Source organism: Oreochromis niloticus, linkage group LG15 (assembly GCF_001858045.2).
Source record: "Oreochromis niloticus isolate F11D_XX linkage group LG15, O_niloticus_UMD_NMBU, whole genome shotgun sequence".
Lineage (NCBI taxonomy): Eukaryota > Metazoa > Chordata > Actinopteri > Cichliformes > Cichlidae > Oreochromis > Oreochromis niloticus.
In genome coordinates this window covers 11,285,270-11,307,427 of record NC_031980.2, presented here as the reverse complement: position 1 = coordinate 11,307,427, position 22,158 = coordinate 11,285,270, and the positions used below count along the sequence as shown (strand labels likewise).

The window sequence follows — 22,158 nt, the reverse complement described above, 5'->3', positions numbered from 1 at the left end:
ATTTTTCCAGCCCTTTACTTTTTGAAACCACCTTTCATCCTACCCGATCGTCCCCTCTTTCTCTTTTCCTTCTTTCATCAGTTTTTGTTCTAGTCTAATCATGCTTTACCTTTGGGCCCAGGCAACCTTCAGATTAAACACTGCAGGGTGTTAAACACTGAAATACTGTTTTAGAGCCCTGCATGCAGTGCAGAACAGTAACCTCTAATAAATGAAGTCTCTGGACTTTACACACAGAAATCAAGGATTATAAATGTTTCTCGCCGGGGGAGAAGAATAAAAGATTTTTTGCCTTTGACCGTCTTTGATTCCCCCCCCTTTTTTCTGTTTCCTCTGGTATTCCTGATTTTCTTGTTTCTCTTTCTTTATATTTTCATCCGTCTTCATCTCTCACTGTTTCTCTCTGAGCTTAGACTACTCAGTTGATCGTGGCATTCAGCTTGAGAGGAGCTGCTTGCTTTGTGATATGTTAGGTAGGCTTTGAGCCCGGAGACCATTGTTGTAGCGGAATAAACTCTAAAAGTCCCCTCGGGCATGTCCTACGCTTCCCCCGTACCAAGCATGGAATTCATATTCACTACAAGTTGTAGCTACAGTGAGCTAACATCCTTGGTATTCATCACTATTATTCACATTTAAATCTTCTGCCACACTGATGCTCTGTTCCTCTGTCATCGCTATAATTTCTGGGTCTCTTTCTCTTCAGCCAGCCCCACGCTGCGTAAGCCTGCAGCCCTTTCAGTGCACTTCCTCCTTCTCTCAGGATTTCAGAGCAGGTGGTCTGTGAGACTGCTCTACCGCCTCTAGTCCCCATTTTCGCACATAATGATCCCCTTCCTGCAGTCCTCTGGGTTCCTCCTGCCGGCTATAATGTCCTGCTGCAGCTTTCCGTTGTCGGGGACCTTCCCTAATTGGTCACTCGGTTTGTGCAGGACCCCGGTCCCTGACCCTAGCGGACAACATTACTACCAATTTTTAGTTTCTCTGTAGCGAGTAGCTCCATCTCCATCATGTGCGTCTGCCCTGTCACAGCAGAGTGATAATTCAAAGAGAAAAATGTGACTGTGTGCGTGCTGGTGTATTGCTGCTTGTTGCAACAGCAGCTGTGTCGACTTCCCGTCTCTTTCTGCTTTCTTTGTGCCGTTTTTCAATAACTCAGTGGTTTCAACATCTTCAGCCTTCAATTATTTAGTGAAATTGATGAGTAACTACAGATACTTTGTGTCATGCATATGCTGGAATCTCCATAAAAGTTTCAGAAAGTCTAGGAAGGTTAAGTTTGAGTGTGTGAAAGTTAAAGCAGTGATCACACAAACTATATATGGAAGAAGTGGTATAAAAGAAGAGGCCAATAGGAGCTGCTAGTTACAGGAGTTAGTTTTTTTTAAGCTATGGAATGTGTTTCTTCTTCTCTGAGAGTGCGGAAGTTTAAGCATTACATTCACCGCTTAGAAAGTTTATTTCATGTCTCTTTTATGACTGGCACCTAATTTTTTTTACCAAAATACAGGGAAGGTTGAACTAGACCCGAATTGAATTCCTAAAGAAAAGGATGCTCTGAACTCATCATACAAGCTGCTTAGGCCGGTTAATCATAAAAAGCTTTTTTTCTGTGTTCATGCAAGGCTGGGCATATTGTTTCTTTTATGTTAAAAAGAGATAAAAAGCCTATTTTGAGCTCCCTTTCATAAGCTTTTCACTCAGCCCATACCTTGGTCATGAAATAGATGTGACCATAATGGATTCTGAATTTCTGCTCACTACTCTTGAGTGAAATGGAAAACCTGAGACATTTTAGTTCGCCAGATTGTTCTTCAGGGTTATTGTGTTAACTTTTCTTTGATAGCCAAGTATTAGGGACTCATTTCATAGTCTCCTTTGCGTATAGAGAAAGCACCTTCCTGGATGCGACTGAGTCAGCTTTGCAGGGTTTTCAGCTCAGACTCAATTTCACCTCAAGCACAGTATTATGTTCTATGAGTCAGATAATGTGCATTTACTTTTCAGACATTAAACTTATCCATGCTAATAATCTTACACTCACCAGGTTAATTGCTTAGATCTGGGAACACAGATTTAAGCAATTAACGTGTGGCACACACGCTACAGGAAGCGTGAGCAGGTTAATGTTAATGTAAACCAGCATAGAAAAATAGCATAAATAAAATAAATATTTATCTTTAACACATATATTAAATATTTAAGTTCTACAGATGACGTTAGACTGAAATTTTCCTTTAAATTTTTTCACGTAAATTTATAAACGTTATAGGACAACAGCCGGAGAAAGGATTTTTAAGTTATAGTCTAACTTTTCGTGTGAGTGTGTATAGTTGTCAGGGGTTCGGCTTCAACGCAGGCTGTGTTTCAGAATGAAGGTGACAGCTGGGCGAGATGGCACATAAAGAGAGAGACAGATAACCACACATACAGGTCTAGAGCAGCAGCTGTTTCTCCCTCCATATCTTTTCGCTGTCTGCCGGGCTCTTTCTCCTCTCTGCTCCCTCCATCTCCTCATAGCCTCCCCTCATTTCAGTTATCTGATGGTAATGGCTGACACATCTGTGTTTTAAACCCGGGTTTGTGGAGATTACAACGTGGCACACCTACTGTATCTAAGGATCAAGACGACAGCTAACACAATTCTTGTTTAGATGGGGTGCTTGGAAGCTGCCCATCATGTTTCTTCTGTTCAGTTCTTGCACTTGCTGGTGTTGTACCAGTTTTGTACTCAGTAATCTAAATGGTTATACTGGTGTGTAAAACCAAAAGGCTGTAATGGCTGATCTGTGCTGGCTTTGACCAGAATTCACATAAAACTTTGAAACATTAAATCGAGAGTTATAGATAAAGTTGTTACATAGTTGTTATATACTTTTATATAACATGCAGTGCTTAAGAAATGTATTAGACCACTATTCAGTGAAAGGGTTATACAACAGCTGCCATAAATTCAGACTTTATAATTGGTAAACATAATTTTTATCTTTTTGTAATGATTAATTTACTGCTATTTTACACTAAGCTCTTTAATCAAAATTATTTTTCTAACGTTAAAGTATAATTGTTTTGTCCAAAGCAGATTAAACTAGCAAAGCACATTTTTTTTATTAAGATGCTAAACCCAAGTTATTTACTTGCATACCTGAACAGAAGTGGTTTGATGTTATGCTTGATTAATTTCTGAGTTCACAGAGAAGTCAAGTTTGGACAGAAAAATGTAAAATAAATAAATAATAAATAGATAAATAAATTGTTTGAAACGGGTGTCTCTTTTAGCAGTAGTCTCAGGATTTGACTACTGCATGTATGAAGTTTGGGTCTGCTAATGCTGAAAGAGGAAAGTAATGACACAAACTAAATTTATTATTGATTTAAATTAACTGTACATGCTATCAGTACACAGAGACTAATCAACGGAGTGTACTGTACATTTAGCTATGGAATATGTAAAGCTGAAATGTTAAATGTAATCAAAAAAATCTAAATCAAAACAGACAAACAAGAGAATAGATGCTAACTGGTTTAAATAGGGGAAAAGCATTTCCGACTATGTGTATAGCATCGATTCCTAGACAAGGAGGGGTGGGCAATTCATTTTCCCAAGGGGCTAAATGAGAAACTGGGATTGTTGTGGAGGGACCAATAACCTTATTAAGAGATTAAAAAAATAAATAAAAATATTGAGCAGAACTGAGAACCTTAGCCTTGTGCACAAATGGCCTGAAAAGGTATTTCTGCAGTAGTCAAGAAGTACGCGCAATAGTTAGCACAACTAACATGAAACACAAATTACAGCTTTTTTAAAAAAATTATAGATTTGCACATGTTTAAGCAGACAAGTAAAGAGTTGGCTAAAGTGAACAAACAGTAGAAATAGACCATCAGAAGATAATCATGACTGAAGAGGTGGTTTAGCGTTGAAATGGCTAGCTAAAAGTTTGGCTAACAGTTGAAATTGTAAGCCAACAGCATGCTTAGCTGAACCGGACTGTCAGCTCGATGTAATGAGAACAAAGTTAAAATAGTTAATAAAACTGATCAATAGAAAGTCAGAAAACATAATAAAAATATGAAAAGACAAAATTATTACAGGTAGCTGGTAAACAGATTAAAATGGTAAAAGGTATTTCACTGTTAAAGCTCAGTTTGTAGTTGATAAATAGGTTCTTGGGCTTTTGGGCTGTTTTTTGGTGAAACATTTAGGAACCACTGTTTTATACAGTTTGAAGGGTTTTTCATGCCAACCAGCAATCTCCACACTCCTTCTGCTGCCTCTATAGAGCAGCACTGTGTCATGGTAATCTCCCAGGGTTCATTCAAAGGCATTTTCAAGCGTACTGATTTGATACAAGTAGTTACCATAATTCTTTCAAATGGCAAAAGTAAATAGCTCCTCTCTAACTGAACAGAAGGTGAATTGAACTGAATAGCAGGGACAGGATGTGTGGGTCTCGTCACTCATCACCAGCTCTGCACTTTCCACAGGGATGATGAGCATGCCCTGATCCTTCAGTACTGCCAAACACTGGGAGGGGAGGCCTCTCCTTGCAGCCAGCCTCAGAGTCCTGCCCAAATCTTACAGGCTGTGGAGAAGGAAGAGCGCGGTGAATTGGAGAAGATCATAGCACGTCTGGAGGAGGAGCAGAGGTAGGAGACAAACATCAAAACTGGCTAATCTTATTAAAATTGATAATCACGTCTTTGCTGGTAGTGATTACAAGCTATTGATTCATTTTATGAAAAGTGACATTCTCAAAATGCATAAAAACAGGGTTTATCTGGTTGCCTTTGTTACGCTAAGTGTTTATTGACAGCTTCTTGGTGTCATTCAAGTACACATGTACCCTCGAGTCACGCTCCAGCACGCAGACACTTACCGTACCACCAGTGCATCTCACCCGCCAGCTCCTTCCCCGTTTTGATTTGTAAATGGAGTTGGTATAGAGACAGAGTGACTGCGCAATCTATTGTTGTCGAGATGCTTTTTCACATCCAGCATCTTGACTGGAGTGATTTAACACTGATCACACACACACACACACACACACACACACACAGAGGGGAGCGGGTGAGAGCTTTACAGCCGGTCTCATAAATGCCAACTTAAGTAAAGTACTGCAGCTTATAGTTCTGCACTGAGAGGGTGAGGAGGAAGTGAGGCGAGAGACTTGGCAGGGGGCGTTATGTTTGGTTATCCACTTTGGATAGGATTTCACTCAGAATGAAGAGGTAAACACGAGTGTGGTGTTTTGTGTGGCGTCCCGCTGTGGAGGTTCAGAACTGGCTTTTTGAATGTTTTAAGAATATTAAAAACATTATATATTTACATGGGAAACACCAGACAGAAGAAAGTATTCCTGCTATTTGTCCAATTTCCCAGCTGTTAAGCTGCCACAGCATGTGCGTCACGTAAATTTCAAACTCATCCATGTGTATGGAAACATTTGTTTCTTCACTTATTTGTTCTCAATTTTTCTTCAGGACACTGCAGAGGGAGTATGAGCAACTTAAGGAGCAACATGGACAGCGAGGCACGCCTACAGGAAGCCCCTGGGAGACGGAGGGCCCCTCCGCCCACCCCGATGAGGCAGATCTTTTAGCTGAAGCCAGGCTGCTACGACAACACAAAGGCCGACTGGAGACCCGCATGCACATCTTGGAGGAACACAACAAACAGCTTGAGTCTCAGCTTCATCGCCTCCGACAGCTACTGCACCAGGTGACGTATCATGTACACATTTTATCCCCGACTTGGGGTTATGTTTTGTTCCCGTTACCGACTGTAGTTTTGGTGCTTTGCAGACAGAAAACATGCAGTTTCTCTGAAAATAATTTAAAAACTGAAGTAACATTGTTATTGTTAATACAGCAAGTTCATACAGCAGATGATTACTGTCTTATGGCTACCTAGTAGGACCAATTTGCAGAAGAGCAGAGGAATTATGGTTTTCTCCTTTGAGCACAGCACATACACAACTGCAATATAAAGTTTATTTTCCACATTAGCTTCCTTTCCGTTCAGTTCATTAGGCTTGTTGTTGAGGAGCAGCAGGGCAGTAATCATGGTTCACAGACTCACTCACGCACACCAGCTGGCAGGGCTGTTTCAGACGGCTCAGGAAAAAAATAATTTAAGCAGACGTAAAAGTAAAACGCTGATACAGAAAGTTTCCAGTAAATTAAAGGGATTCGTTCAAAGTCGAGCTCCATCATGAGCTTGCAGTTATTAACCCCGAAATCCACATGATAACCCACTTTTATCACAATTTTTAAAAAACTGCTCATCATCATTCAGATTAGATCCTAATCACATCATTTCCATTCCACCCAGCATCCATCTCCGATCTCCCTATCAATAACTTCCAGATTTGTTTATACCCGGCCTAATTGCTCACTGAGGTTGGATTGTTTGTGCCAAGTGAGAAATTCACAAGCCTCAAGCCAAACAAGCAGCAATCCTGACAAAGCAAACTGAGGGAGGGGGGGGGCAGGTATTGGCTCTCTGGGAGCTGAGAAGCTGTGAGCATGGGTAATAACTCATAACAACAGGCGGCAGCTGACGTGACTCAGCAGATATTTAATGGCAGATGATTAACATTTGGACAGAAACAGTTTTAGTATCGCACTCTCACTACATTTAAATTTGTCCTTCAGCAGAAGTACAGTAGATAAAATAAAATAGCTGTTAGGGCCCTGATTTCTACTTTCTCTTGCAATACAGTTAATGATAAAAGGTTGCCAGATACTGGTAGTGTTATTAGGACATACAGGCACTTTAACACACATTTGCTCATTGATTCGATTTGTCAATTTTAACTCTACAAGCATCATTTAACCACCAGATTGTAGGAAATGTTTTTTTTAAAAAAAATCTGTAGTATTTAAGTGTAAGGAGTGATTTCTGGGTGGCCCGTTATAATTTGATCAAGGAAAAAACTAGAAATAAGCACCTTTTTTATGTCGCTTCCATGACCATGTTTTTAAAAGTAAAATCACAAAAACAAAATGCAGATCTGTTAGTGAACTTTTTGGGGCGCTCGTGCTTTTTAAAGCTGGTGAATATGAGCTACGGTTTGCAGGATAAAAGCAATTTTTTGAGAGGAGCGCCAAGCCCATTTCAGAGAGATTTTGAGTTGGTTATATTCAGTCACACGGAATGCCATCACCATGGTAACTAACAACTTAACTGATACAGGTAGATACAGTTGATGACTTATGATGAATTTGAAATTCTGAATCTCTGATTGGTGGATTTCTTCTCACTTTCTTGACATCAAGTGTGGGAAACAAGATGTATATGTAGGGTTTTTTTCCCAGTCGGTCATCTAAAACGAGCTCACAGCATACTGCGGTTTGAAGGCAGTTTGAAGTATTTTGGCTGTCATTCACAATTTAAAGCTGCCCCTCTCATCGTCCGTCTCACACACAATGTTAGATTACAGTCCTACACCCTGACAGTGGCAGTGACCTGCATAGGTGTGTCAGATTTTCTAAATAAAAGTCCTCAGTTTCTAAATGGAAGAGCAGTATGCTTTAAATTCAGTGTGTTTTCTTAATAAATAAAAGGTTTAATCTTCTTAAGGTATTCTGTCAATAAGAACAAAAGCACCAGAATAGTTGCAGGAATTGAACAGGATTCTTTAAAAATTTCATTATGGCTTCAGTTATTTATTGGATGTTATTAAGGTGCTTTAATGCTGTGAAACTTTCAAAATAAAAGCTCCCAATTTATATGTATAACCTGAACATAATTCTTAAAAATCACATAATTAAAAAAAAATACATCAGTTATAGTTTGCCAGCATCCTTAAGGTGCCACATTTCCAAAATAAAAGCCTCACATTTAGTTTTTTTTCCCCCTAACTTTTAATGATACAGGTATCAAAAGCCATCTCCCTTCAGCTTCATTAGCTAGACAAATCACTTCCAACCTTTTAGCAACAAGCCACAGAGCAGCCAGCAGCAGCAACACTTGCACTGCAGTGTTTTCAGTGTTTTTTTCTTTATTAAAAACACTGAAATGCCTGTATTATTGTAGGGTCTTTAACTTACAATTCAAAGCGCCTTGAGGAGACTTTTCTTGTAATTTGGCACTGCATTAAATAAAACAGAATTGAAAAAAAAACATTAAATTGAAGTTTAACTGAATATTTTATGACTTCCCATGGTGTCCGATTAATGATGGCAAAAAAGTGGTAAAAGCTACCGTTAGTTACACTGTTATTGTGAGTTATTGTACATAATTGCCATGCATCAAATATGTATGAAGTATCACAGAATCATGTATTGTTGTTGTGGGTAAATTCCTGATTATTTGGCAATTCCCATCCCTATACTACACACAGAACTAAAGAAGTAAAGCGAATCAAGGACTGTGTCGCACATTTTTAATTTGAAAAGCGTTTGCTATAACTGTCAAATTATAGCGATGAGGAAGTAGAAATGCTTTAAACCTGCGCTGAAAGGCGATTCTTAATTTGGTTTATACAGCAGACTGTCAGGTTGCAATGTGCTGTAGTGTTGTATACTGTCTAAGCTACTGCATTTCTACCTCCGCTGAGTTAGCCTTGTTTAGACTTTCCATCAATGCTGCCACATGCTGCAGTGGATTTATTCTGACGCTGATTGCAACAGACAGAAAATCCAAACATAAACGGCGCGCACAGCTACCTGCACACACGGAAACGTCCACACACTTAAGTGAGAACTACAGTTCTCAGAGAGTCCCTGGAGACCTGACGATGTGTCAACACGTCTTTCCATCAAGTGCTGTGTTACTGCCAAGCTTCAGAGTAATAAACCCAGCCTGCCTGATGGCACGCATTAAATTCACACTCCCGAAGGGTGACCAAAGCCCTGACCTGAGCTATTCTAAGACGAGCCTCGAGACAGTTGGTTGTGCTCCAGAGACGTTTCCAACATGTTAGCCTTCGCTAGCGCTAGGGGCACGAGGAGATGAAGGAGGAGAGGAAGAAGGAGGGTATATGAGAGAGGGGAGGGAGCATTGATTTACTTTCTTGAACTTGAAAAGCCAAAGGGAATGGGAGATTGTGCCGTGAATGTCACTGGACATGAAGTGTTCACTTCTGAGCATCTGAGAAATTGGTTTTTCAACAGACTTTTGACATATTCTGCAGTGTGTGTGTGTAATATATTAATTTATTTGTGAATCTTTAGATCTTGAGAACACAGCACACTGGAGGGCAAATAATTGTTTGTAATATCAAGATGAGGTTAGAGGTTACAGAGTGGCGAGAAGCAGAGTGATTCAAAAATGCTAAATATGAGCGCTGTTGTTTAGATTTAAGTATTTACTATCATCTGTTTTTACCATTTTCTACTTAAGTTATATTTAAGAGCATGTGACATATTTTTTACCTTTCCGCTCAGTGAATACCATCAGGGTAAAGCATTTGAGCTTAGCTAAAACTAAACAAAAACTAGGGTAATTTTGATTGAGGGATTTGAATGTGATTGATACTGTAGTGTGTTAAACTCAGTTTTGGCTTGTTTGGGAAATTGTACACATGACAAGAGCCTCGTTGTGCTGCCCTCTGGTTTTTTCTTGTCTCCGCCTGCTGCTGTGAAGCAGGACTAATTTTGAAGTTGTCAAGCAGACGCCAAGTGGAGTAATTGTGTTATAATGACTAAATGTTCTTTTGTTTTGTTTTCATGTCTGTCTCTCTATCAGCCCGATGTGGACTCGAGGGTAAATGGATTGTCCTCCCCCATCGTGCAAGATCAAGGGCCACTTACTGAAAACTCAGGTGAGACACTCAAGCTGAAAAAGGCTTAATGTACTGTTGTTTATTTAAATAGGAAGATATCAGTCCATAGCTCACAACAGAGAAAAAATATTTGCTTTTCTGCAAATGGAAACTGTTCCTCACTGTGGTGCAGTATTAAAGTGTGAGTGTGTGTGGTAACTGAAAATCAACCTGTGCTTTGCGTGCATGTGTGTTCAGATGAGCTGTTGGACTCCCACAACAGCAGCTCTGACCTGGCAGATGTAATGGAGCAGATTAACAACTCCTTCCCTGCATGCAGTCGTAAGTTTCCCAGTCCTCCTCCTCGAATTTCCCACCGTGTTTTCCCAGCCTCCTGCAGCAGACTTTTTGTCACACCATAAGGTCAAAGGTCAGCAGAGGAAAAAGTACAGTCTGCTTAACCAAAAAGCCCTTCACAGAAAAACTGATGTAGCATGTACAAGATACAGTGCTGTGATCATTTCTTACTTTTTTACGTATTTGTCACACTTAAATCTTTCAGATCATCAAATAATGTTTAATATTAGACAAAGATAAGCTGAGTAATTGCAAAATACAGTTATTCAATGACGATTTCATTTATGAAGAGAAAGGAGCTACCCGCACCTACCTGGCCCTGTGTGAGAAAGTAATTAATCTCCTCCTTGTTAAACGATGAATTAACTGTGATTATCCACATTTTTTGGAAAGCTGAGCTCAGTTTCACTACCCACACTCAGGCATGATTACTGCCAGACTGGCTGAATCAAAAAATCATTTAAATAGATGCTGTCTGTGAGGTAGGCTAAAAGATCTCAGAAAGCAGCATGTCACCATCTAAAGAAGCAGCTGAGAAGCGATATCTATCAGCCTGGAAAGGGTTAGAAAGCCATTTCTTAACCTTCGGGACTCCGGTGAACCGCGGTGAGAGCCATTAGTTGCACATGGAGAAAACTTGGAGCAGTAGTGAACCTTCTCAGGAGTGACCGGCCTACCAAAATTATCCCAAGAGCGCAGCGACGACTCATCCAGGAGGTCACAAAAGAACTCAGAACAACATCTAAAGAACTGCAGGCTTCACCTGCCTCAGTTAAGGTCAGAGTTCATGATTGAACAACAAAAAAGAGACTGGCAAAAATGGCATCCATGAGAGAATTCCAAGGAGAAAAGAACACAATGACGAGTCTCACATTTGCTAAAAAAAAAATTAAATCCAACACTGTGTACTGTCGAGACAAACGTTGAACTCTTTGGAAGGTTTGGCTCCCGTTACATCTGGCACAAAACTTAACACAGCATTTCAGAAAAGAACATCATAGCAAGAGTCAAACATGGTGGTGGTAGTGTGATGGTCTTGGTCGGTTTTGTTGCTTCGGGATGATTTGCTGTAATCGGGGGGAACCATGAACTCTGGTTTCTACCAGAAAATCCTGAAGGAGGATGTCTGACCATCAATCATCAAGGTTCATGTCCTGAACCTCAAGCACACTTTGGATGTGTAAACACTGGGTTATCTGGACTGATTGATATGCTTTGGCATGACCTTGAGCAGGCTGTTCATGCTGGAAAATCCTCCACTGTGGCTCAATTAAGACAATGTTGCAAAAAAAGAGTGAGCCACAATTCCTCCACAGTGATGTGGAAGACGCATTTCTAGTTATCACAAACGCTCGATTGCAGGTCTTGAAGCATGCAATCGCTTTTTCACTCAGGGCCAGGTACTCTAGGTTTGGACAGCTTTCACTTACTTAAAAGAAATCGTCATTTAAAAACTGCAGTTTGTATTAACTTGGGTTATCTATGTCTAATATTTAAATTTGTTTGATCTGAAATATGTGTTTGTGACTGAGATAAACTTGCCAAAACAGCCTCATATGTTGAATAGCTGGGACAGGAGAATATTTGGCATTTTAGCTTCAATCATGTCTGAAACAACAAAGAGTTTTTAAAAATAGTTGCCATTTACAGTAATTGTCATCTTACTGATTAATTACCACCTTTTACATTTCAGCTCAACAAATGGTTTTGTAACATTCCCCTCTTTTATCATACTTTTTTACATATTATTGTTAAAACAGTATTGAATGTTATTAAGCAGTATTTAACTTTAACTCGAAGTAGATCCGTTAGGTTCATGGGATAACCGAAATTACACATGCATGGCATGAAAGTCAATGATTCCCAGTATATCCACAGCACAACACTGACTTTAGACATCTCTAAGGTGCACACTTGAGCCTGTGGAGAAACGGTGGTACTTTTCTGATATAATCATCATAATCTACAATATCAACAAAACTCATCATCCGCCTTCCGATTTTTTTTTTACCGCCTCTCAGTGCTCTTATCGATCCTCGTGTCTTCTTCCTCTTTCAGCCCCTCGCACACTCCTGCTCTGTATCCTTCCTTTTTATTTCCTCGTCTCTCACGCTGCCACTCGGCTTTGTGCCTGTTTCATGTGTCTTTGTGTGCACTGCGAAGTGTCAAGCAGCTTTGTAATCCTGAACTCAGAAGGTCTCGTCCTGCACGGCGCTGAAATTTTCCGTTTTCGGACGGTTTGCTCAGTGTGGTCCAGGTTCCTCTGCACCCATTTGTGACTTTGTGCTTTTGATTCTGATGTCTGATCAGATGCGCAGAGTTTAAATACAGGCCTAATTGTTTCAGCCATCATCATTTAAATTTGGTATTTGATCAAATCGGGAAGAAAACGTTACAGCTCATTACTCCTAATAGCTGAATCTGAAACAATATTCACCTTTGGGAACGTTAATCAAATAGCAAAATAAATTGGAACGTTAAAATATCGAGCTCGGTGATTTTTAAATTGTATTCCATTATTGGAGAGTCGAAACTCCTACGAGGGCTTTAGTTAAAAATCCATTGTAATCTGGCACACGCTCCAGCGTTATTAGAATTTGGTTACTGCATAGCTCGGAGGCACCGGGACTCAGCCGCTCAGAGTATGCGCACAAGTACGTGGGAGGTACCCAGAGGCTGACAATTTTGTGTAGACTCATAAATGGTGAAATGAACTGGGGAGTTCAAGTGTTAAACTGCTCTAATTTCTCTTTGTTTTGCCTCCTGCAGCCTCAAGCCTCTCCTCGAGACCACAGGTAAGACGTTCTCCCATAAATTTAGAGACACAACAGGGGATGTAAATTTGTCTTTTAGCAGTGGGTTTTTTTCTTTTTGTTCTTACGCCTTATTGTTTGTGTTGAGGGATTGGTATTTTGGTAATTGGCAAAGGTGAGAGAAGTTGGAATAGAGCACATTTTAGAGGTAATTACAGCTGCTGCCACAAAAGCAGTCCCCTCCACGAAGCCTTCACCTGCCTCAACCCTTCACTTTCGGTGGCCTGTGAGAAGGCGGCTGCTAATGGATCCCAGGGGAGTGCCATTAACGGCTACTCTCTTTCTCTCAGTCTGAGGCCAAGGTGCATTTTGGGACAGAGGTATTGTGAAAGCTGTTGCCGCTGACCTCTTCCCACTGTAATTATTTACCCCGCTCCGGTGTCCCTTGGTTCTGCTTCACACCTCTTTTCCTCTCAGGGTCTTTTTAAGCTGCTCAGCTTGTCTCCCTGCACAATAAGCAGTACTTTTACATGCCAGTTAAACTGCCTATTTTCTGAGAGTCAGACATTTCTACTTTTCTCTCTGTTGACCAGAGCAGTACAGCCCGTCCTTTAAAGCAGTTTACGACTCAAAATTTACATTGCTGTTAAAAACTTTGTCCTCTTCCTGATTTCTTGGGTTGCTTGTTTTGTTTTGTTTTTTTTGTATATTTGATAAACATACATGTTTGAGATCAAAGATATATTAATATTAGTCAAAAATACCCAGAGTAAATACAAAATGCAGTCTGTTATCCAAACCTACCTGTAATTCCCCCCTAAGTCTAATAACTGGTTTTGCCACCTTTGGCAGCAAGAACTGTGATCAAGCGATGACTGGCTATGAGTATTTCAGATCCCTGTGCAGGAATTTTTGTCCAATTGTTTTAATTCAGCAACACTGAGGGTTTTCAAGCAGGAACGACCTGTTTAAGGTCGTGCCAAAGAGTCTCATTTTGTTTGTTTTTTTGTATTTTTTGAGCCATTCAGAGCTGGACTTGCTGGTGTGTTTTGGATCATTGCCCTGCTGCAAATGCTCTTGCAGCAGGGCTTCAGGGCATGAACTGGTGACCGATTATTTTCATTTAGGATCTTCTGGTGAAAGGTAGAATTGTTGTTAGGATGTTGGTGCAATAATCATTTTATAAAAATGCCGTGTTAGATTTACTCCAGATGTAATGGGACTCGAACGTTCCAAAGAGTTCAGCTTTTGTCTCATCAGTCCACAGAATATCTTCCCCAACGTCTTGGGGATCATCTTAGACAAGCCTTTGTGTTGGATCCACAAATGTCATTTTTCCCCAGTCGTTTTCTTGTTGAATCATGAACTCTGACCTTAACTGAGTCAGGTGAGGCCTGCAGTTCTTCAGATGTAGTTCTGGGTTCTTTTGTGACCTCCTGAATGAGTCTTTGATGCTCTCTCGCTGTAATTGTGGTAGGCCGGTTCACCATGTTCTCACACTGGCTCATTGGAGGCCCAAAGCTTTAGAAATGGCTTTGTAATGCTTTCCAGACTGATAGATATTAATGACTGTTTCTCAGCCCTTTCTTTAGATCGTGGCATGATGTGTTGCTTCCCGAGATCAGACAGTAATCAGGCCTGAGTGGGGGTACTGAAACTGAACTCAGCTTTCCACAGTTAATTCATCATTTAGCAATTAGTTTTTCACACATAACCAGGCAGGTGTAGCTTTTTTCCCCCCCTTAATAAATGAAATCATCACCTAAAAACTGAATTTTGTATTTACTCGGGTTATCTTAATCTAATATTAGAATTTGATCGACTTGAAACATAATGTAAAAAAAACTAAGAAATCAGGAAGACGGCAAATACTTTTTGACAGCACTGTAAGTTTATGACTTGTATTCATTATCTACATATGCACTTTGACTACAAACACTATGTGAACCACAGGTCTCCTCATTCTTTTGTTAGTTTCATTTTTTTCTCGCTGGTGCTCTGATGCAGGTTCCATGTTAATGATGTGTTTATTTACCACCTGCTTTGGAGTACATTCCTCTGTACAATAATGCAACCTCATCTGACTCTCATCTGCAGCAGTGTTACACAACACATGCATTACCACATCAATTGAATATTAAATCTAATGAGTTCATTTCCCAAACATCTTCCACTCCTGGCTTTTTACAGTCCTCGGAGGACAGCGCTCAATGCACTCTCCTTTAACTTCAGTGCAAAGCTTTAGTTTGAGTGCCTAATTTCATTTCTGAGGAGAGCTCTGGTTTGTAAAATCTTCCCAGATTCATCCATACCCACCTCCTACTTTCCCCCCTCTGCGCTCCTAATGGACTCTAACTGGCTTGAGGGACTGCAGTCCATTTGCCAGCTTTCAAACCCGATTACTTTGTTTGAACTTCTGACGTTTCCACACGGTGATGTCTTGATGAAGAGAAATGAGGCGGGTTCACCTGCAGCACTCGGGACTAACCAAAGAGATGCATAAACTCAAGCTTTTCTGTGGCTGTATGTGAACTGCGGCACTGTCGTGTTTCAAGATTCTTGGTTTTTGTCGTCTGATCCAAAGCGTTTTCTCTCTGTGTGTTTTCAGATGATGTGAGGACTGACCGGAGGATGGCGAGACCATTCCCACACAAACAAAATCCCCTATCCCTAAATCCCAAAGACGCACAGGAGCAGACAACTTAACTACTTTTACCACCTTGTCTTGTACTATGCAAACTGTACATTTTATGAACTGTAGATTGTACCGAATTGAACATTTGTCAGTGATTTATTTAGGTATGCAGATGAGTATGTGGACACGGGGCTTTGTATAGATTTTTTTTTGTTTTGTTTTTCAGAGGGTGGTTGGGATTTTGTTTGAATTCTGTTGACTTAACTGGGAATCAGACTGTTCCATTTTTATTTGTCATTCCACTGCTTTGTACCATCGAGCCCCGAGTAGCCCCAGACTTTTGTTAAATGCTTGGGGAGCGCACACACTGCTCCCGGTGGCTGAAAGGATCGTTTCCAAGATGTAGACTGTCACCTCTCGGATCACCTGGTTTGTTTTCCTATCTATCTCGTAGCATGCTTGATGTCAAGTTCCCCTTTAAAAAGCATCGATATGCCGGCAGATTTTGTCTCAGCTGCGATTTTGTTAAAGTAAACTTTTACCCCTTCTGTGCCTACAAAGTTTGTCGTTCCACACGTGGAAGACGGAGGTGAGAGTCGATGCATTATTGTGGGATTGTGTATAAAAGGTTTTGGAAGTTACAGATTTAAATCTAAAGTTGTTTTGAATCTGGGTTTATGAGAGGCCCGCCGTTATCATGTAGAATAGGTTTGGTTTGTTTTTTTAAGAGAGATATATGTTCAGAAATCAGAGGAAAGCCATGATTGCCTTGCTACCTCAGACTCATAGACACAGTTTTGTTTTTGTGGTTCGTAAACTCGTCAAACAGTTGTGTGTTCATTTACAACCATGAGCAACCTGGTATAGATTTCTAAGCTTTAGCTCACTGTATTGGTGTACACTGCAATGAGGAGTTACCAAGTTTAAAAAAAGAAAAAAAAATGAAGTTACTATTACTGTACAACAATGGGTCTGTGGCCTGCTGAAGCTAGCCTCCCGTTATGATGAGTAGTATTTTATCTGTTGTTGGGTTGTTTTGGGGTTTTTTTTCCACTGGCCTTCTAGCACTGGTCCCTCACTGCGTCGTGTTGTTGTGCTATATGCTACCCTGTAAAACTTGTGAGATTGAACAACACTACTATAACCTCCTCTGACTGTAAACTGATGGTGATGATGATTTTAATGATCATGATGAACCGTACCATGGCAGAACTGTGTCGCTTCTCCTGAGGTATGTAAAATAGATGGACCACACTACATGTAATATGGCTACGTTGTTTTATTCAAAATAAAATTTTTATAACAAGTACACATCCCCCATGTGCTTTCTTTATTGCCTCCACCACAGGAGAGGTTATGTTTTTGGCAGCGTCTGTGTTTAAAGTTAAAAATGATGTCGTCGTGTTGTCGAAGTTTGTGAATGTGATAACTCGAGAACAAAGCGATGTAGGAGTTTTAAATTTACACCATAGGTCAGGGGTCTGCAACCTTTAACACTCAAAGAGCCACTTAGACCCGGTTTCCACGCAAAAGAAAACACTGGGAGCCGCAAATACTTTTTGAAATCTAAAATGAAGATAACACTGTATATATTGTTTTTTTTTTTACCTTTAGTTGTTCACACAAAGCATAAAGTAAGTAAAGTTTATTTATTAAGCGCTTTTCACAGACAGGCAGTCACAAAGCGCTGTACACAAATATTAAAATAAACAATACAATCAATAGACAATTATACACAATGTAAAAGATCAAATGTAAATAATGTAAAGAATATAAAATACGTAGATCAACAAAAGGCTTGTTTGAACAGAAAAGTTTTTAACTGCTTTTTAAAAGAATCCACAGCAACTAAGGTGTGTTGCTTATGAAATCCATGAAGTGCTACAGAGAAAATTACATTTTATTTAAGTAAATAACACATTTTAAACTCTTAAAGAAATATAACAAAAGGAAAGACACCCAGCTGAACTAAAATGATCCATGTAGCAAACAAAAACTGTTGTCAGCCGCCACCCTTATATCGCCTTTGGGCTTTTGGAGCCTTGACCTGACTTTTAAAAAGTAATTGGGGGGGAAAAAAAGCACTATGCTGCTAAAAAAAAAAAAAAAAGATATTTGCAAAATTCTGCCTAAATATGTGTTTTACCTGGTTAATGTGTGTGGCGGGGCGTGGTCTGCAGTGCCGCTGCAGGGGAGTCGGACGCACCTGAGCGGCACCCGCAATCACGCCTCGCCGCCTTAAAGTCTGTGCTCTTTCTGCTGTTGTGTTGTGGGGCTGTGAGCTGAAAAGCTACAACCGGCTGTATGCGTACAGCAACCGTGTGTGAAAAGTGGTCAATAAAGAGATGCTGAAAAGCGTGTTCATGCAAACATCGTCGAGTCTGCCGTGATATGTTTACAATAAGACTTATGGTCCCGAACCTCTGCACAGCGTCTGCAAATCGGGACTTTCATCTTTACGCAGGACTGTAAGCTGTCATCTGTGAGGCGGGAGCGGTGTTTGTTTTTAACATAGTTCACGGTGGAGAACAGCTGCCGACATAATGTGGATCCAGATCCATAATTGGCCTACCTGGTGTTGAAAGTCTCGATAAATGCACGGCGTTTCGGTGGGTACACCGGCTTCCGCGAGTGTGACGCTTATTTTGAGCGATGAAAAAATAATAAGATATAATTTTATTTTTACATTTCAAAATCACAATAATCTTCCAATTTAGAAGTACAAGTTAAAAAAAGAACTAAACACAAATAAAATACACTTCAGCTAAATACTTCTAATTTATTTTCCCAAACCACCCGGAGCCGCAAAATAAAGACTAAAGAGCCGCATGCGGCTCCGGAGCCGCGGGTTTTTAGTATATCTACTAAAAATCTTGGACTAGTTTGAGTGGACCTCAAAGTCGAGGTCAGAGGTCAAGCCTTCTGAAAGTCTTGTGAATGCGATAACTCGAGATTAGGAATGGGTACCGATATCTGACATAAACGGTACCAGACCGAAAAGCAGCGCACATTTCGGTGCTTTATTTCGGTGCTTTTTTCCCCCCCCTGAGATGTCATACACTTTGGATTCTAGCCAATCATTTTACCTTTCCAAGGATAGTAGGCGGGCCCAGGTACCTACATTCTTTCAGAGCAGAGCTACAGATTAAAAACGCCCAAGGCAAAGCGGTCAAAAGTCTGGCTGTACTTCACAGCAAAAGATGCAAACTCAGCAGCCTGCAACAAGTGCTTTAAGGTGATACTGTGCAAAGGAGGTAACACCTCGAAACCGATGAAACACCTGGCGACACATAGCGTTTTTTTAGAAGCCGAGAAATGCACCGTATTTGATAACTTGCTGCAAGACCTCACACCGAGCACATCTACTGCGGGTGTGGTGCCTGTTATCGGACCTGGAGTTAGCAACATCCCCCAAGAACCCGAAGAGTAGAGTCCTGGCCCCTAGCCCTGTCGGTGTAGCAGAAATGATGACGGATGATGATGGCAGCAGCAGCCGTTCTCCTCTGCGTGAGTAGCTTAATGTTGTTCGTGTGTAATTTACGTTGAGTACGCTAACCACGTTATTACATTAATGCATGTAAGGTGAACTAGCAAACACCATCATAGTTACATGCGGCTGTCTTCTTGTTTGATGGCAGATGCTCCCTTCACCCTGGCCAAAAAGGCTAAAATGACCAAAGAAAAAGTGGACGAAATTCATAGGGCATTGACAAAATTTATAGTCAAAGATCTCCATCCGTTTTCAACGGTGGAGTCACCATCATTCAGGTGAAAAATGTTGTATTACTCTGACATAAAAACAATAGTATCTTATAGACTGTATAATCATGTTGCAGAAAAAAGAGACTGCTAAAAATTAAGTTTAAAAGTTTAAGCACCGGCACTGTTTCAAAAGTACCGGTTTGGCACCGGTATCGGACAAAACCTAAACGATACCCATCCCTACTCAAGATGGAAGTCACCTATGATTTTGAAACTCATACCTCAGGTGTATCTACTGGGAGGCTGAGTGGTGCCAATAGCCACTGCCAGCTTGAAAAATTAGAAATGAATTCTGATAAAACTTTGTAGAGCTGTAAAGTCGGGTCATGCTAACAAGTCGTTAAAATTTGGCTTATACCCAGTAAGGTTTTCAAGGTCGACTTGATTATCCTTTAAGTCCTGTAAGTTGCGAAATGGGGCCTCCTGGATCAGACTTGTTTGCCCAGCACATCCCACAGATGCTTGAATGAGGTGCTCCTTTCTATCAGATCCAGGATTAACTTTTTGAGCAATTTGACCTACAGTGGCTCATCTGTTGCCCTCACGGGCCGGTCTTCACTCCCCATGTGCATCAGTGAGCCTTGGCTCCCCATCACCCTGTCACTGGTTACTTCCTTGGACCACTTTTGATAGATGCTGACCACTGCAGACCAAGGACATCCCACAAGAGCTACCGTTTTGGACATGCTCTGACCTAGTCGCCTAGCCATGACAATTTAACACTTGTCAAACTCACTCAAATCCCATTTTTCCTGCTTCTAACACGTCAATTTTGAGGACGAAATGTTCACTTGCTTCCTAATACGTCGCACCCACTAACAGGTGCCAGATGAAGAGATAACCATTGTAATTCACTCACCTGATCAGTGTATAGAAAGTACCATATAAAAATGTAAAGTATCATGTCACATGTGACCTCTGACCTCTCCTTCAAGGTCAATAGATTGATCTGAAGGTCATAGTGATAAACAGCTCTATATAGCTTCATTAATACTGTTTCTTACTGCCATTGTTTGTACTGACAAACACATATATGTTGATATATGTTATGGGGATTGTAAATGTCACGTTACTTTGGACCTCTGACCTCTTCAAGATCAAATAAGGTCAAACTTAAGGCTTAAGTCAGATTTATTAAAATGAGTTTCAACCGGGCAAATAACAAAAGCCTGCACTTTGCACTTCTCGTTACTATTCTCTTAAAAGTGAGAGAGCGAGCTGCCTTGGCGCATGTTTGTGTGCTTGAAGGTTGTTTAACGCTCTAAATTTTATAAATGTAATGCAGATTAATAACTCTACAGACTCATAAACTCTAATCAGATTCAAAGCACACCTGTTTTAAGGACTATAGGGCTCATTACAGCCAACTCCTCAGCTGTCATCCAGCCACAGGAGTCATTATTTATCAAAGGAATTGATCACGCAGTGAGAGGTTGTATCATTATTGCATGTTTGCAGTGAGCATGCTGAGCTGTAGCTGAGAACTCAAAATGAATAATGAAGCGCAATTAGCCTTTTCATAATTTACTTAAACCCTTCAGATCGTTTTTTTTCTTCTTCTTCTTCACTGGAGCAGCATTACTGGTGCTGCACGCATTAGTTATTTCACTTTTCTCAGCGATTGCACGATGTTTTGATTAAAGACATTTACCTTCATCTTGCTTGGCTGTTCCTTGTTGGTGGTTATGAATGAAAATCTGACAGGACATGTGATGTCACGGTGATGGAAAATCAGCTCATTTTATCAACCTGTCCGACTAAATTGTCTCCCAGCAGGAGACCATCAGCACTCTTGAGTTATTAGACCGTGCCAAACCTAAATTGCTTGTTTTTCAGTTTAACTGCTCCTTCCTAAACTTGCAGCACTTCCTGTCATTCTTGCCTCATCGCATCAAACCTGTATAATCTTGTGCTCTCCAGGAGAAAAATGAACTGCAGGCATACCAATCTGTTCAATTTATGCACTTCTTCTTCTTTCTTGTTTTAAGTTGTAACGCCTATTCAACAAACAAGGTAAGGAAAGTAGTTGATTTTCCCCACCCTGTATTCTTAATGGCGTTCCCCATCATCCAAGGTCCAGCAATTCCATACTTAATAATGCAAGAGTAGCCAAATGGTGGTGCACCCTAATTGGATCCGAGGCTACTACATATTCTGGCTCTGCTCACATCCTTCGGCACCCCTGAGGTGCTTTAATTAGTCTACCACTCCCATATCTGTAATACTGCAAGAGTCAGCCTATATATGTGGAGGCAAAGGAAGTTTTAAGCTGTGAAGTACTAGACAAGTGAAATTTGATTCTGACTTCTGACGGCCTCATATAAAACTTAGTTGAACTAAGATTGTATGAATTATTAGAATTCTTATACACATTTTAATCCTGTCTGGTTGGAGCCGAGCTCTCGGTGCATCAGGCTGTCAAATTCGAGTGAGGTGCAGTGTTTTTGCTAGACTGAGCAAAAACGCCAGTTTGTCATTACGTGATATCAATTTAAGTAAAGTTCAGCCTAGATCTGGGAAAGAAAATGAATAATTCAGTCTAGACTGGAACTCCCTATAACAGCGTCCTGTGGATGTAATCTTTATTTCCCAAAGGACCTTGTTGAATAGATGGTGGTGAGGCTGCTTTACTGTGGGGTTTGGCCATAGGGTGCAGTAAGATGTGCTGAAATGACAACATATTTACAGACTAGATGTTTAACTGTCCCTTCCACTCACTCCTGTGAGTTTACTCCTTAAGTGGTATAGCTGGAGCTCCCACACCACTCCATCATATCAGACTTGTATTAAACCCAGTCATTTATTTGTGAATAGAATTTAAACCCTGAACCATGTAAAGCACGGGTGTCAGACTCATTTTGCATCTTTGTCCAGATACAGCCCACTTTGATGTTAAGTGGGCCAGACAAGTGGAGCTTCTTTTTCTGTCGGTATAAAAAAG

General features: G+C 40.6%; 1 protein-coding gene across 11 annotated transcripts in view; it reads left to right on the top strand.

Annotated features, from left to right (window-relative positions):
• utrn (utrophin) overlaps window positions 1-16,764 on the top strand; it is a 187,665-nt gene extending 170,901 nt beyond the window's left edge. For 10 of the 11 annotated variants that reach the window (XM_003449882.5, XM_019345707.2, XM_013274209.3 and 7 more), the window contains 6 exons: window positions 4,489-4,650; window positions 5,485-5,722; window positions 9,695-9,770; window positions 9,969-10,052; window positions 12,837-12,862; window positions 15,429-16,764. In XM_003449882.5, the coding sequence (XP_003449930.1) occupies window positions 4,489-4,650; window positions 5,485-5,722; window positions 9,695-9,770; window positions 9,969-10,052; window positions 12,837-12,862; window positions 15,429-15,437 (595 nt within the window). In that variant the 3' untranslated portion in view covers window positions 15,438-16,764. The remainder of the gene's footprint in view (window positions 1-4,488; window positions 4,651-5,484; window positions 5,723-9,694; window positions 9,771-9,968; window positions 10,053-12,836; window positions 12,863-15,428) is intronic. The other variant, XM_005454648.4, reaches the window with a different exon arrangement.
• The last annotated feature ends 5,394 nt before the right edge of the window (window positions 16,765-22,158 follow it).